General features: G+C 42.3%; 1 protein-coding gene across 2 annotated transcripts in view; it reads left to right on the plus strand.

Annotated features, from left to right (window-relative positions):
* ACSS3 (acyl-CoA synthetase short chain family member 3) overlaps window positions 1–15,035 on the plus strand; it is a 122,118-nt gene that overhangs the window by 88,035 nt on the left and 19,048 nt on the right. For both annotated transcript variants that reach the window (XM_054027343.1, XM_054027352.1), the window contains 2 exons: window positions 219–314; window positions 6,391–6,454. In XM_054027343.1, the coding sequence (XP_053883318.1) occupies window positions 219–314; window positions 6,391–6,454 (160 nt within the window). The remainder of the gene's footprint in view (window positions 1–218; window positions 315–6,390; window positions 6,455–15,035) is intronic.

Below are 15,035 nucleotides of genomic sequence, written 5' to 3' on the forward strand. Positions count from 1 at the left end.
TGAATGGAAACATGGCCTTTTAGAGCACTCTGGTTTCTGTGGTGAATTTGCATTCATCACATATTATATATGAATCTTCTGAATTCTAAATCTTTCATTGCTCATCTGGGAATGTATTTTTGATGTTCCGAACTAGAAACCAAGCTTGGCACCAATAAGTACTTAATGACATTAAGTACAAGCCTTAACTGACACATTTTCCTTCTATTACATAACAGAAACTGGATCTGCAATTACTGCTTCCTGCATCGGTTTGGGAAACTCTACAACTCCTCCACCAGGACAGGCAGGAAAATCAGTGCCAGGATACAATGGTAAGAATGTGCAGTGTATATCAATAGGGGAGGAGGTTGCTTGCACTTCTGAGAGAGCTCAGCACCTCACAAGATCAGAGTTTAAGATTGCAGTTATTGTTTAACAATCTAGGGCCAAAATTGGTCTCTGCTCAATCAGCTTTGTACCTCTCTGGTTTAACTGGCTACTTAACTGGGTGAATGTCCATGTGACATAGGGTCAGCATAGTAGTTCCTCACCGATGTTTCTTTATTTTTCCTTCCTCCCCAGTTTGGCTGGGGAAAAAACATGATTTGGGAGCTGACACATCCTGGAGATCCCATTGTGTATGTTACCAATTGGCGCAATTTAGAGCAGCCCTGATGCTATTCCATGTTGCCCCTTGGAACCAGTCTAGTGGCTCCAGAATGGTCTTAAAGCCATTTTCTCTCTCTCTCACATGCACACATGCAACTTTTTGACCTGTGTCAGGTTCAGAAGCATCAGTTCTTACAATCAGAGTCCAGTATCCAGTACGATTAAAATTACAGCAACCACTTAATCGTATGGGTTTTAATTTATCCTGTATCCCTTGAAGATGCTTGCATCTTTCAGGAAGTGCTCAAAAACTCACAAGGTCAGACCCGTAGCAATCTGCATTATTAGCAAACATTCCTTTCCATCTTTCAACTGTTAGTCTTACCCATTCCTTATGCACCCAAAATTTCTCAGGCATACAGTTAGATTTGAAAGTGCACAAGGAACTGCAGTTGTCATTGTACTGTTGAGTCTGAAGGTTTGGAATGCCTGCATACAAAGGGGCAATGGATATTACGAAACATTCAAATCTTCAAACCATAATCTGCAGTAATCTAGTGTTAAATCAAAACCAGCAGTGACATTGTTTTTTAGCTGTTAGGAAAAATAGTGTTAATAGTGATCATCTTTATAATTGGTGGAGAGGGAATAGTAGCTAGACTATGTAGCTAAATAGTGCTTTAAGAACGTATTGTCATACTTGTACCTTACATCTATGACTACATGTGTTATTCAGAGGCTAAATGGTTTTGCTTGTTGGACATATACGTTGTACATATATGTTTAATAAACACACTAATCTGATCTTTTTCTGCACAACAATTTAATATAAAAACTCACCTGATTTTAAGTGTATAAAGATGATTCTTCCTGAAGTCTGTGACCTCTACAAATATGTAATGATGAACTAAAAAGCAACATGGTAAGGGTATAAATCTTGTCTATTTGTACCTGCCTCACATCCTCATTAATTTTATCAAAGAAGACAGTGTTTGTGTTCAGACTTGTACAGGGGCTCATATTTGAGAGAGTTAAACACGTTATGTTTCAATACGTATGCAGCATTTTTATTTCTAGCTGTATGAAATTATAGACTGTGAACCAGCATAGGGCTTAAAAAGTGAGAGCTTTCATTGTTTGGAAGGTATTTGCATGCAGAGTGCGCAGCCATGAGATGAAGAATTCTAAAATATTTTTATACCTGGGAACTCTGATTTTGACCCAGAGTGTTCAGGAATTACTTCAAGAAGGACACATAATTAGATTTTTTTGAGGTCAAGCCATCTACAGGAGGAGTGCTCACATTCTTGGGAAGGAACGGTTGGCTGACTTTCTTCTAACAAGTAGAAGTGAACATGAACATTAAAAAAAATGATTTTCAGCTGCCCTAGACTTTGGCACTAGTAGTTATTGTATGAAGACAAACAATGAATGAAAGATGAAGTTAGAGAAAAGGCTTAAAGTTTGACCAGAGCTCTAATAAGCAGGGAACAATGGCAGAATATAATTGCATCAAACCTGTTCCCAAAGCTCTGTAGTCAGGCTTAGCAAGAATACGTGGGACGCACATATGCAGAGATTTTAAATGAATTCTGCAAAACCCGCTGTTAGAGTATCTAAAAACTTCCTTCTAAATGGATGAAAGGGAATTGCAGAAGAATGTCAGACTTATGAATATCAGAGTTACGAACTGATCAGTCAACCACACACCTCATTTGGAACTGGAAGTATGCAATCAGGCAGCAGCAAAGACCAAAAACAAAAAACAAAAAAAATCCAAATACAGTGCAGTACTACTTTAAACGTAAACTACTAAAAAAAAATAAAGGGAAAGCAGCATTTTTCTTCTGCACAGGAAAGTTTCAAAGCTGTATTAAGTCAATATTCAACTGTAAATTTTTGAAAGAAGAACCATAACGTTTTGTTCAGAGTTATGAACAACCTTCATTTCTGAGCTGTTTGTAACTCTGAGGTTCTACTGTACTTTAAAATAGACTATAAAATGAACGCACATTCATGTATGTTCCGTAAGGGAACAGATGTCACATTTCCTTTCTAACCAATGGTTCAGGACCACTTATTGGAAAAGTTTACAAATCCTGTAACCCTGCTGTTAATGAAATACAGGACCTTGAAATCACTTCTGATTACTATCTCACTTTTCCTCACTTCAGTTGTGATATGACTCTAGCTGTTTCTACTTTAGCTACTAGTTTGTGATAAATGTTTTATGCCATTTAAAAGATGGACTCTGTGCTTTCTGATAGTATAAAATTGCATTAGTAGTTCTCTGGACAATGGTTGCTGAAGTCATGATACCTTTAAATTGGATTTGGGGAAGTAAAATCGGAAGAAATGCCCTTTTACCCCCCACCCCTCCAATGGCCAAATTCTTTCCTATTATACCATTGTAAATACAGAGTAAAGTATATTGTGTGAAGTGACTCCAGCTTTACATTGGGGTAAATGAGAGCAGGATTCAGCCACAGTTCAAGATTCAATGTTGGGTGACCAGGTTAGGCTATGAATGCTACATACCACCGGAAAACTAATTTAAACCTGAATTAATTTTTTAATAATATACCTCATTCATTTCTAGCTCTGATGTTTTCTGAGATCTGACCTATTTGGTATTGGTCCCTTGGTCTATATGTTTGTTTGTTATTTATCCAAGACAAAATACAGCAAGTTTTGGATTTGAGGGCAGTAAATACCCTGAATATAGGTTGGTAGCCATGTAATTCAGGAATACTCCTAAACTGCTGTTCTTTTTAAAAAAATTCTAAAAATCTTGGAAACCTAAATACATAGCTGTCAGGAAACAAAATCTAATATGAAAAACTGATGTTAGCACCTTGATAAACAAATTACATTAAACTGAGGACTCTAATGCATCCAAAACAAAAACCAACAAAAAAATGTAAGTTCTTGAAACTGTGATATGAGTAAGACTATCTCCTCCTACTATATGAGTCCAAGTTTTCCAAGTCTAACTTGATGGATTTTTCTTATGTTACTTGAACAGGTACAAGCAACAAATAGTGTTTACAGAATTTGTAGGCATTGCCCAGGAGAATGGAAGCTTCTTGTTAGCATCCCAGACTTACCCTCCCTCGAATAGAGGGGACAGGATGACCTCTGAGTTCCTATTTATCCTTCGTAGAATCTTTCTTAGCTTACCTTTTGTCTGTCTAATTAACCCTTCCAATTCTTGGGCCTTTATCTGTCCTTATGCCAAGCCTCTGACCCATTGTCTGTGACAGGCTATGCAGGTGTTAAAATCACTGTCCTTGCTGAAGGAGTGGTTTCAGACAGCAAAGATCAAATTTCAGCAGTCCTGGAGTCTGTGTATTAAGTAGGCACAATGATACTTCAAAGGTCTGTTGGCAGATGTGGGTATCTCTGCTCTCACCTCAACTTTCTTCCTTATTGTGCAAGGCTGTTGTAGCAGGATGGACCTCGCTGGACGTTCCTGTCGCAGGTCAGGTCAACTGCACCTGTATTCCCCTATGGAGTCTAGCAAGGGCATCTGCTTTTAGGCTCCCTGTTCCTCAGCTGTCACCTCTCTTGGGCAGAGACCCACATCTTGTTCCCTCCAGTCATGGTCAGGGTTTTCCAGGCTGCATAGTTCCCTGCCTACACTGTGTTATTCCTGGCATGCCAGACTGCCTAAACAGGCCAGCGTCTACTCTTTGCTTTCTTTTCAGATGCTGTAAACAACATAATTGCCCATACTTATAAATTACTACACAGGTCTTCCTAAGCAAGCACATTTATTCTTCAAGTGAAAAGCATTACAGAGAAAACATTAAAAACAATAAAAGAACCTACACAAATGTTAATAAGCTTGACAGAGATCACCCCAACTCCAGCAAAGACTCTGGTAGGAGTCAGTCCTTCAGACTCCGCCAAGGGATTTTCCTGTGGTTAAAACACCTGTAGCTCAGAACAAGCATCCCCATAAAATGGTTAGTACTTTCTTTAGACACCTTGGATCTTTGATCTTCAGATTCTGGGAATGGGTAAGCAGTAGACAATGATTCCCTCCTCATGGCATTGCTTCAACCTCCCCTTTGAGATTCCCCAGGCAAACCACTTGACACTATCCAAAAGTCCATTCTTGTCTGGCCCATTGTTCAGTATAATCCTTTGAAGTTCATAACATTTCCCAGGGCTCACAATAATACATTACCTTTGCGTTTAATACAGTGAACGCCAAATAAACTTAATTCAATAAGGTTTTTTTAAGGATATTGCAGGAAATTGCCGTATCTATCAGAGTTACCTCCTCTGCTTGGCCACACTCAAATAGCTTATGATTTAAAAGGCTTAATATGCCTCTTCTCCCTACCTCCACTTGCTGTTTATGTGCATCAACCATTCTTAATGAGGTATCTCTAGCTATTATAAGCCATGCCTCTGAGTAGTTAGTACAGATAAGGGTACCACAGCCCTGGGCAACAAGTTATTTGTCATCCTTCCCTTGTTCCCAGGAAGCATGGATTTGATTCTAATAGATTTCCTAAATAAAGACTATCCAAGAGGAGGTTCCAGGCTCTGTCCTTGTAAACCTAAATGTTCTCTATTGAAATATAACCAAATTACTGAAGATTGTAACAAAGGTAGTGTGGACCATTGAAAATGGCACTGGAGTTGGTCTCTGGATTCTGTTCCCAGCTATGCCACTGACCTGCTGTGTGAGTTTGGGAAAATCAGAAGTTACTTCACCTCACCTCTCTGTAGTATAAAAACCACAATCCTTCCCTGTCGGGATGATGGTTTCACTATGCAGAGTCTGACAAATCAGAGACCGATTTTGTGCATTTGAAAAACAGATAGTTTTTTTTAACCACAAATGATATTTATTGAGTGGACGTTAGGTCAATCTCTAATAACCTTAGGGCTTGTCTATACTTACCGCGCTGGTTCGGCGGCAGGCAATCGAACTTCTGGGTTCGATTTATCGCGTCTAGTCTGGACGTGATAAATCGAACTCAGAAGTGCTCCCCGTCGACTCCGGTAATCCTGCTCGCCGCGAGGAGTACGCGGAGTCGACGGGGGAGCCTGCCTGCCGCGTCTGGACGGCGGTAAGTTCGAACTAAGGTATGTCGACTTCAGCTACGTTATTCACGTAGCTGAAGTTGCGTACCTTAGTTCGATTTGGGGGTTTAGTGTAGACCAAGCCTTAGTTGTTATCACTTACTATATTTCTTGTGGGCTCTTTTTCATGGGCTCACTGCCCTACTTATGAAAGGGCTTTTCTTAATTGAAGATTCAGATTTCGCTGTCTGGAGATTTTTTTTCTTTTAATTTTTAGTTTGGGGTTGGTTTTTTTTTTTCAGTCCAACCAGATGTTTCTCCCTCCCAGTTTGTGTGTCTTTAGTTTAAGGCCTAGGGATTTGTGGCAGGGATGCTAACAAGAATCTTTAACTCATCTGTTTTGGTACCCAGAAATTCTATAATTACTTTTGTTGCCTGTTCCTACTCCACACTGAAGTGTGACATAAGTGGGCATTCATCAAATTAAGGTTTGTAGACATGGTGAGTTAGTGTGCTGCAAGCCAGGGTGTGAATCTACAATGAACTAGCTTGCTGCATGGACCCTGTTACTGCACAGTAGATGTTCCATAGTGCTCTGTATCAGGGTTTACCTAGCCAGTTAGTGCATTGTAGCTTCTCACCCTGGCTTGCCTTGCACTAACTCCCCAGGTAGACAAGCTTTTTAGAGATTGTCTTTGTCCATCTGAAAAGTACCATTTGCAAGGAAGAAAAATGATCTCTTTCTTTGTTACTTTGCAGTGATGGTTCTGGATGACAACGAGCAACCAGTGAAGGCCAAGACTTTAGGAAATATTGTGGTAAAGTAAGCAAGTCAAAACTTACAAGGCCTCTTATAATTAAGAGGAGCTGCCTTACATGAAAACTGTTGAGAAGGGCAGACTATTATTTTTTGGCAAAGACATAAATAGCAGTGGCACATAAAGTAAGGAGGATGAGAGTAGAAGAGCACGGCTGTCTCTCATGTTGATTTTTAGGAATCTCTTACTTTATCCTGCAACACTAATAGGGGAGCAGTCAACTCACCTGGTACAAAAGGGTTAAAACAAACTCTATACTGCTTTTTTTCTTTAATGGCAGACTTCTTTGCTACGTTTCTTATTTGTCGGCACAAGGACAAGCCTAATTACTGTGATGCAAGAGAACACTGCCATGTCTCTGACTTCCTTCTGATTCCATGAAGGTCTGCAGCGTCACAGAATTACATGCTTGATTTCTAGGAGGATGAAGCAATGGCTGCTTGCTGCTTCTTTGTCTAGCTGGCTCAACCTAAAGCAGCATTTGCAAATTCTTTAGGTTTCCTCATCCTACTAAAGCAAGAGCCCTTCTGTTATCTGAAAGTGTGGTTTGTATGGAGAGGATGGCTACAGGTCAAATGAGGAACATGTATTAAAAGACTCCATAGGCAAGAGAATCATTGTTGTTCTCCTTGCTGTGTCTTCTCTTTGATAACACTTGACAGCAAACTCCTTTGTCTCTCCAGTCTGGTATGTTTCATAAACATTAAAAGTCACTTTAAAATGCACACCCTTTTTTATACCTTCCCACTCCAGTCCCTAAAAGGAGATTTTTAGGGACTTCAGCCTAAAGCCACTCTAAATACTAACTGCTTTTCTCTTATCTCCTTTTCTGCTTTCTCATAATCTTCAGCTTCCATTGTGTCTGCTCCCCTGGCACATGCCTGTTGCATTTCTTGGCTGATTTACAGGTAATACTTGGGATTACTGTCCTTTTGGTCAGCCAGGTACCTCTTTCTGACTTACAAGCTAGTATAACTCTCAGCAAATACAGGTCTCTATGACAATACACCAACTCACTGTTGTTTCAGTAAAAGCTAGGAGAGCAGTGCTAGGTCAAAAACATCTTTTAGAAGGCTGGTAAGTAATATACTGGAAGTTTAACATTGGTCTGCACTAGAACTGATTGAACATTTTGGCTAAATGAAATTTCCTTGAGATGTGCTCAAAGTCAAAATGTTTTGTGCAGACATAACTGTTTCAACTAAGTTTTGTTGGGAAATCTGGAGAGAAGGGGAAGGAAAGCATGACTGACTGACAGACTGTAGGTAGGTGGTTAGGGCATTGGTTGGAGATGTGGGAGACCCAGGTTCAAGTCCCTGTTCTCCCTGATTATGTGTGATCTGGGAGGAAAAACTCCACTTTGGTTCATGCAGAGCAAGCACTTGAACCTGGCTCTCCCACATTTCAAGCCAGTGCCTTAACTTTTGAGACATCCTACCTCTTTTCCTCCCTAATTTAAAAGCTCATTTGCATTCAGAAAATGGACACTTTGACACATGGCCATAAGAAACTTTTCTCCTTAACGGTACCCATTGCGTGGCTCGCGCATCTTCTGCTCTGGGTACTGCTGCATGCAGGTATAAAGGGAAGAGCTGCTCCCACACCCCTCTCAGTTCCTTCTTACTTCCCATAACAGTCGTTGGAATCCCTTTTCATTACCAGAAGTTTTCTCTCTGCTCTGCGTATAAATATATATAATTGTAGTTAGTTAATAAGTTTGGTTATGTTCAATTTTTTGATTGTTTTCCATGTTTTGGGGTTCTACCACCTGCACTTAGGAATGCCCCAGTTGCTGGGCTTCAAGCTAGTTGCTAGTGAGTGACCCGCACAGTAGTTGTCTTAAGTGCCAGGGCGAAGCACATGTGAAAGACCGGTGCCAGATTTGCTGTAAATTCAAGCCTAAAACAAACAAGGATAGGGAGGCTAGGCTGAAGTTCCTGCTGATGGTACTCAGACCACCCTTGAGCTGTCCTGCTCCAACGTTGTCAGAGTCCCGGCATCTCCTTCCCTTGTGCCTAGCAACAAGCATGTGTCTTCCAAAGAGGCACCCACCAGAGGAAGATATCCACCCTCAAAGCCTGAAAAGAGGGGTGAGAGGGAGTTGAGTAGAATATATCTGAAATCCAAGCATTTCTCCTCCAAATCAATGCCTAAATCGGCACTGGACTTGACGCTGTCCTCTCTGGTGCCAAAGTGGCACCGTTGTGGCATAGCAGTAGACACACATGATCTGAACTTGAGGTTTCAGATGATTCAGTCTATTGTTATAGATCACAAAGCTCACCCAGTCACAACAGCATGAAACTGTTTGAGGCTTCTGGGGCATGTGGCCTTGTGCGGTTACTTGGTTCAAAATGCCAGTCTGCACCTCATAATTCTTCAGGGTTGGCTACTCACCGTGCTGTCACTATCTGGACTCGGTAGTGAAGGTCCCTCTCACGCCCTCATCTCCCTAGCTTGATGGACAGTTCCAGCCAATGTATGTGTGGGAGTCCCTTTGCCTGCCTGCAACCGACGCTCATGTTAGTGATCAATGTGTCTGCCCTTGGCTTGAGGACCCATCTGGATTCTCTACAGACTCAGAGTTTAGGTCTGCAGAGGAATTGGCTTTCGAAAGCTGTTAGATTGGCCTGCCAAGATTTTCCGCTACAGATCAAGGGAAACAACCTTTTAGTCCTCACAGAGAATACAGCAGCAATGTTTTAGCTCAGCAAGCAGGGAGGAGCCCGCTCTGTCAAGAGGCTACACTGCTTTGTGAGCTTTGCACTGCCAGCTCAATAAGCCTAGAAGCTTCTTATCTACTGGGGTCCAAAACAATCTGGCAGATCACCTGAACAGATCGTTTACAAGACCCCATGAGTGGTCTCTTTGTCCACATCTGGCCAGATACATCTTCCATCGGTGGGGGTTTCTGCAAATAAACGTATTTGCGACAAGGATCAACAGAAAATGTCAGCAGTTCTATTCCCTACAAGATCACAGCCTGGATTCCCTGACAGATGCATTCTTACTACTGTGATCAGGCAGGCAGCATCACCGTTCCTTTTTTTTTGGTTCAACAGCTACTAGATTACTTATTGTACCTGAAACACTGAGGTTTGACCGCTAGCTCTGTCAAGGTATATCAGGCAGCTATTTCAGCATTTACTCCTGGGGGAATTCTGCGCTAAAAAAATAAAAAATTCAGCACCAAAAAAATTAAAAACTCTGCATACAATATTTTAAAATGCTACAAAATTCTGAAAATTTTATTTGTCAAAATAACACAATATAATCATGCCAGTTTCAATTATTTTGGTCATTTATTTCAAAATACCTGTCCGCAAGTATATCTGTACAATACAGACAACAAAGAAGATTCCCCCAGGAGTAGAAAGTTAAAGAAACCCTTAAGACAACCCAGTTCCTGTTTCTCGGTTATGCTTTTACCAGGCGCCTCAGTCTGGGTGTGTCACACGTGCCAGCTCGGCACAGCTTGGGGGAAAACTTTGCCCCTCCAGTCTTTTAGTCAATTCTGTTTTTTTCACCCTGCCCACGTAGGTTACCATATTTCAAATTCCGAAATAGAGGATACTGCCAAGGCAAGAGGGAGTTGCAGGGATACAGTTGAGGGGTGCTGGAGGTGGCTGCACACGGCCCCCGAGCCCAGACACCTGCACCCCTTTCCCCCCCAGAGTTCAGCTGTGGGGCCAGACACCCGCACCCCGTCCCTCCAGAGCCCAGCTTCAGGCTCCACTCCACACAGCATTTGTTATTGTCCTACTGGGCAAAAACGACCCATATTTATTGATGGGGGAGGCAAAATGTAAAGATTTGGTCGCCTCCTGGAACAGGTCTAGTTGCGCCCCCTTCTGGGAGGCCCCCCTCCCTTACCTTCTGTCTCCCCTCCTGGAAAGCAGTGGCCCCTCCCTGCAGATTTCACCTGTTGCTTCTGCCTCTCCCTGGAGGTGCAGCTTGCCAGCTCCAGCAGCTGTTGCTCAGGGATGGGGCCTGGTCACACCATGTGACCAAGCAGGGCCAGCAAACTCTGGCAGAAATCTGGGGGGGGGGGGTACCAGACCCTGTGTTCCGGGCACTCTGCTTATTGTGCAGCCCTGGCTCACATGCCATCTCCTTTGTTCAGGGCGTGCTGGGAACTGCAGCCTGTGTACGCCTCTTGCATTGGTGCATTGCGATTTGGGGAGCTGGGCTCTGTCAGGTCCAGCAGTCTCTAGCAGCAGCTCTGCAGTGCCAGTTCTGTGGGGAAAAAATGAAATTCTGTGCAGAACATTACTTCTGTGCAAATTCTGCATTGTGCAGTGATACAGACCTCCTCCAGGAGTAAGCTTTCCAGCCCAAAGTGGATAATTGGTCTGTTTTCTCTAACAACATGTTCACAGGGTTTTTGAAAGGGCTAGTCAAATTGTATCCTTGGTTGCAAGACCACCTTCTCCAAGCGATCTAAATTTAGTGCCTTCAAGACTTATGGGTTCCCCTGTTTGAGCCTTTGGCTACATCTGTGAATGAAGATGGCAGTTTTGGTTGCCATCACCTTGGCCAGAAGAGTAGAATATCTGCATGACTTAATGGATAGGCCTCTCTATACAATCTTCTTTAAGAACAAGGTTTACTTGCAGCCTCATCTGAGGTTTGTCCCAGAGGTGGTATCATCTTTCCTTATCAGCCAGCCAATTACTTATCTGCATTCTGCCCAAAGCCACAGTTGTAGATCGGCAACCTAGTTCTCAGTCAACCCATTTGCTTCCTGTTGTGGTGTTGCTCAGGACTTGAGAGACAATGCTAGTGTTGAGTGAGTTGTTCTCCAATCATGACCCGCCCTCCTAACCCTCTGTGTCGGAGGTCTGGCAAGATGAAACTGAGGGGGAACTGGGGCCGCTCTGTCCTTTATACCTGCATGCAGTGGTGTGTCCCAGCAGGAGGAGCTCAAGCTACCCAACGGGTACTACTGAGGGGAAAAGTTTCCAATGGCTGTACACTGGGCAGACAGACATCAAGATTGGATTGGACATGTGCAGTACATCCAGAACAACAGTTACTGAACAGGTTAGTAACTGGTTTTTTTCCCCAAATACCAACACTCAACAAAATATTTTGAAGCACTTGACTGTTTGTCCCAAAAGTGGTAGAGGAGGAGTACTCATTGGTGAATTTGGTGACTTTGTGGCAGTTAAGCTGAACTATATTTATTTGTTATATATTCATGTATAACTATTTCTGTATCTTGTATCACCTTTTATTCTAGGTTCTTGTCATTAATGGCCTATACTATAGGGGACCATTTAAAGTGTCATTGCTAGCCTTGGTAAAGCCAAAAGTGAGCTTTCTTAACAAGTTTCCCTTTTTAAAGAGCTTTAAAGATTCTAAGGGTATTTGTATTGTGGGTTTTTATTCTGTCCTCCCAACCCCCATCTTGACTTTTGCTGCAGTTGGATGAGTTGGTGGAGAAGGCGGAGGTGGGGAATCTGAATACTTTTTGTATTCTGTAATTCCTGGTAAAATACCAGTACAGTATCCTCTATTGTAGCAGTATGGCCTTCTGTCGGGGGGGGGGGGGGAGAGTACGGTCTGTGTCCAGCTGTATCGCTTAGTGGCAAGAGTCTGTGGCTGTATCACCTGGTGGCAAGAGTCTTTAGGGTCAGTGGTAGGGTAACCCCGGGACCTCCCTGCTCCACGTGGTTCCAACCAGGGCCCTGTGACTAGCAGGTCGGATATGCCCCCTGGGGGCGGTCACCACCAAATCTGTTTCCTGGGTCCTTTCCTACGTGGCTTCTGTCAAAGTCACCACAGGGGTTGGCTTATCAACTTACACTGAGGTTTCTCACTGACTGTGATCCGGAGGCTATTTTCCTTCAATCAGGCCCCGCTTTGCCCAGTCTTCATGGGGGCCTTCAGCAGCTCAACAGTGGGGTCTGGTCCAGGTTGCTGAGGAACTCCTGTGGCCTCTCTGCAGGAGCTACAAGCCTGGGGCTGCTCCCTTGCTCTCTCCACCCTGACTGGGCTGGGCTGCTGCCTTTTGAGCTATGCCACCATTGTGAGCGTGCCCAGCAGGTGTGGCTGGGCAGGGCATCTGGGCCCAGAGCTGCTCGTTAACTCTTTGTTCCCTGTTGTGGGGCTTATACACTCCACCACTCCCTCATAGTATGGTGGGGGGAGAATCAGAAAATAAATTATACACCAAGAATCCTTAAGAAACAACACGAGACCTCTTGTGAAGTAGGTTGTTTTTTCCCCCTCTTCTTTTGATATAACCACTTGGACACAGTGTCCCTTTTAAATTATATTCTATTAGGTGAAACTACGGAAATGTAAGAAAAAACATTAGTGAAGTGGAGAAGGGTGAATGATGACCATTATGCTACTTACTTGTGAAGTTGCAACTTGGATGCTGCTGAGTGGAAATACGTTTGTAGAAATTACGGTCAGCAGTCTCAGCATTTTTCTCCAAGTTTAATTCTAGCAATATGACATCTTCTTGGCAGTTTTTAACAGGTTTTACTAATAATAAACTAAAAATCTGGGGTTGTTAGGAAATGTAAATCCTCAACTCATTTGCTGCTGTTTCCAGCACAGCCTTTGTGTACTAGAAAAATTCTGAAATGCTGACACACTACTATTTTTTTTTCATTTAAGGCTAGAGTTTGACTGTCCTTTCTGAATGGTGAGGAAAAGAGACCTTTTCTCACCCTGACCTCCCACAGATCCCATAAAGATACTTCAGAAAGGCAACCCATGTTGTTGGGAGAGAGCAGGGCTAATAAGGAACATAGCACCCTAAAGCATTGGGAGAACAGGCATAGTCATGGCCTTTTCTCTCCCATGCATTAGCCTGTGGAGTATTATTGCACCTTTTAAAAGGATGTAGCAGTTTGTTCCTTGTTCTTCATCCTGTTGTAGTCTGATATATAGATTATGTATTAATTATATTGATTACTTAAGGATTCCCACTTATCACTTTGAGGTTTGACAGGTTCTTGTCCCAAGATCAGGCCCAGTATTATTAAAATTACTGTATAGTTGCAAAACTCACACTGTAGGAACCCTTCTGTGTTTACAATAGCACTTTTCATGTTTAGGTCTCAAAGTGCTTTACAAAAGAAGGTCACTATCAATATCCATATTATAAAGATGGGGAAAGTGAGACACAGAGGGGGGAAATGACTTGCCCAAGATCACTCAGCATTCCTGTATCAGAGCTGGAAATACAACCCAGATCTCACGAGTCCCACTCTTGTGCTATACCTACTAAGCCGCATTGAAGTGAGGGGAAGTTGGCAGTTTTTCAAAGAGACATTATTAAGGGCACAAGAGCAAACTATCCCGCTGCGTAGGAAAGATGGGAAGTATGGCAAGAGACCACCCTGGCTTAACCAGGAGACCATCAATGATCTAAAATTCAAAAAAGAGTCCTACAAAAAGTGGAAACTCAGTCAAACACCAAAGGATGAATATAAACAAATAACACAAGTATGTAGGGACAAAATTATAAAAGCCAAAGCACAAAACGAGATCAAACTAGCTAGGGAAATAAAAGGAAAAAAGAAAACATTCTACAAATACATTAGAAGCAAGAGGAAGATCAAGGACAGAGTAGGCCCGTTACTCAATGAAGGGGGAAAGACAATAACAGAAAATGTGGAAATGACAGAGATGCTTAATGACTTCTTTGTATTGGTTTTCACCGGGAAGGTTGGTGACAATGGGACGTATAAAATAATGAATGCCAGTGAAAATGAGAAGTTTCAGAGTAACAGCCGTGTTAGTCTGTATCCGCAAAAAGAAGAACAGGAGTACTTGTGGCACCTTAGAGACTAACAAATTTATTAGAGCATAAGCTTTCGTGGACTGCATCCGAAGAAGTGGGCTGTAGTCCACGAAAGCTTATGCTCTAATAAATTTGTTAGTCTCTAAGGTGCCACAAGTACTCCTGTTCTTCTTTTTAGTGAAAATGAGGTAGGATCAGAGTCTAAAATAGGGAAAGAACAAGTCAAAAATTACTTAGACAAGTTAGGTGTCTTCAAATCACCAGGGCCTGATGAAATGCATCCTAGAATACTCAAGGAGCTGACTGAGAAGATATCTAAGCCATTAGCAATTATCTTTTAAAAGTCATGGAAGGCGGGAGACATTCCAGAAGACTGGAAAAGGTCAAATAGAGTGCCCATCTATAAAAAGGGAAATAAGGGCAACTTGGGAATTACAGACCAGTCAGCTTAACTTCTGTACCTGGAAAGATAATGGAGCAAATAATTAAACAATCAGTTTGCAAACACCTAGAACATAATAAGGTGATAAATAACAGTCAGCATGGATTTGTCAAGAACAAATCGTGTCAAACTAACCTGATAGCTTTCTTTGACAGGGTAACAAGTCTTGTGGATGGGGGGAAGCAATAGTTGTGGTATATCTTGACTTTAATAAGGCTTTTGATACTGTCTTGCATGACCTTCTCATAAACAAACTAGGGAAATACAACCTAGATGCAGCTACTATAAGGTGGGTGCATAAATGGTTGGAAAATCATTCCCAGAGAATAACAAGTGGGGTCCCGCAGGGATCAGTTCTGGTCCGGTTCTGTTCAATATTTTC

The sequence above is a fragment of the Malaclemys terrapin genome, chromosome 1, assembly GCF_027887155.1.
Source record: "Malaclemys terrapin pileata isolate rMalTer1 chromosome 1, rMalTer1.hap1, whole genome shotgun sequence".
Taxonomy (NCBI): domain Eukaryota; kingdom Metazoa; phylum Chordata; order Testudines; family Emydidae; genus Malaclemys; species Malaclemys terrapin.